Raw genomic sequence first — 1,591 nt, 5'->3', positions numbered from 1 at the left:
CCCCCTTTCTCTGCCTTCTCAGAAAATCCGGGCGGTTTACGACTCCAACCCCGCGAAGTTCAAAACGCTGCAGAACATCCTGGAGGTGGAGAAGGAGATGCACGGCTCGGCCTGGCCCAAGACGGGTGCGACGCTGGCGCTGATGTGGTTGAAAAGGTGACTCACAGCGTGGGGGGCTGCTCCGGGCTGTGTCCCGGCACGTGGGGAGCCTGTCCAACGCCGGCCGGAGGCTGCTGCGGAGAGCGTGGGTCTGGCTGGTCCCTTCAGGCTGGGTCTGGCCGGGGCAGCTTGGGGTGCTGCATTTTGGGGAGCACAGCCCGGCGCACTGGCTGCACGAGCAGGAACACACAGGGGCAGGCATCAGCCCTGTGGGGAGGGTGTGCTGCCAGGGCTGGGGGTTTTTGGGGCGCCCGGATGCGCCGGACTTGGGGGATACGTGCCGGAGGCTGGGAAGCAGCATCCCCTTCCCCACCCTGACATCTCCGCTCTTCTCACAGGGGCCTGAAGTTCATGCTGGTTCTGCTGCAGAGCATCTCTGACGGTGAGCGTGACGAGGAGCATCCGAACCTCATCCGAGTGAACGCCATGAAGGCTTATGAGATCGCGCTGAAGAAATACCATGGCTGGATGCTGCAGAAGCTCTTCACGGTGAGCTTTCACATTTCTGTGGAGGAAAACAGCTTTTCTTTAAGCTCAGCTGCTCCCTTAGTTGCCCTGTGTTTTAGGGGAATAAGGGCTTGGAAAGATGGGAAGCTGCTGATCTATTTTGAGCAGTATTTCCAGGGGACCCTCTTTGTGCATCCCTGCTTCTCCGAGCGTCCAGCCAACATCCCAAATGGGGATGCCACGGGGCCTCCGGGCGCTTGGAGGCACTCAGGAACAACCCAAACTGGGGTCCTGCATGTGGGATGGGGAGGACTTTGGGTTTATGGGAGCCTTACAGCTTCTTCCCCTGTTTTATAGGGCTCGGACTATTCCGTACAAATCGGATTTGCTGAAGGCGTTAGAGAAGGGTAAAGAAGTCAAAGAGGAGGAAAGCATAGAGAAGATTCATCAGTTTCTCTCGAGGGTCACCCCCATCCTGGATGCAATTTATGAGATGTACGCAAAGATGAACGCCGAGCTGAGCTACAAAGCCTAAGGCTCGCACGGGACTGGCAGGGCTTAAATAAGGTGTGACGGGTGCTACCTGTGTCTTAATCACTGAGGCAGCTGGGGCGGCTGCCGGCTGTCAGGTGACTTTGATTCTCATCTGGATCTGCAGTGGATAACCTGTTTTCTTAAAAAAAAAGAAAATGAATTTTCTATTGAGAATACGGCAATAAAACAATTGTAGCCCATGTCATCGTAGGATTTCCCAAACTTTTGTACTAAAGAGGAAAAACAAGTGTTTCTAGTGCTAACCGCCGGGTTTGTGTCTACCATGGTACGGGGAATGAAGCGTGGCTGGCGTCAGCGTCCCACCGATGCTGCTTTGGCTCTGCCCTGACTCTCAGACTGCACCGCTGCACCCTTGGCCGTACTGCGCCCGGTACCTGCCATGTGCTGGCCAGCGCCCGATGCCCCTCGCCCACCGATGGGCGCCCGGGTG

The 1,591-nt window shown here is 56.6% G+C and overlaps 1 protein-coding gene across 1 annotated transcript in view; it reads left to right on the top strand.

Annotated features, from left to right (window-relative positions):
* Positions 1-1,309, top strand: part of GLTP (glycolipid transfer protein) — a 1,644-nt gene extending 335 nt beyond the window's left edge. The window contains exons 2-4 of the mRNA XM_009587147.1: positions 23-156; positions 498-648; positions 964-1,309. Of these exons, the coding sequence (XP_009585442.1) occupies positions 98-156; positions 498-648; positions 964-1,017 (264 nt within the window). The 5' untranslated portion in view covers positions 23-97 and the 3' untranslated portion in view covers positions 1,018-1,309. The remainder of the gene's footprint in view (positions 1-22; positions 157-497; positions 649-963) is intronic.
* The last annotated feature ends 282 nt before the right edge of the window (positions 1,310-1,591 follow it).

The sequence above is a fragment of the Fulmarus glacialis genome, unplaced genomic scaffold (assembly GCF_000690835.1).
Source record: "Fulmarus glacialis isolate BGI_N327 unplaced genomic scaffold, ASM69083v1 scaffold29071, whole genome shotgun sequence".
Lineage (NCBI taxonomy): Eukaryota > Metazoa > Chordata > Aves > Procellariiformes > Procellariidae > Fulmarus > Fulmarus glacialis.
Note: the sequence above shows the minus strand (reverse complement) of the source record. Positions and strands in the feature narration are given on the sequence as shown.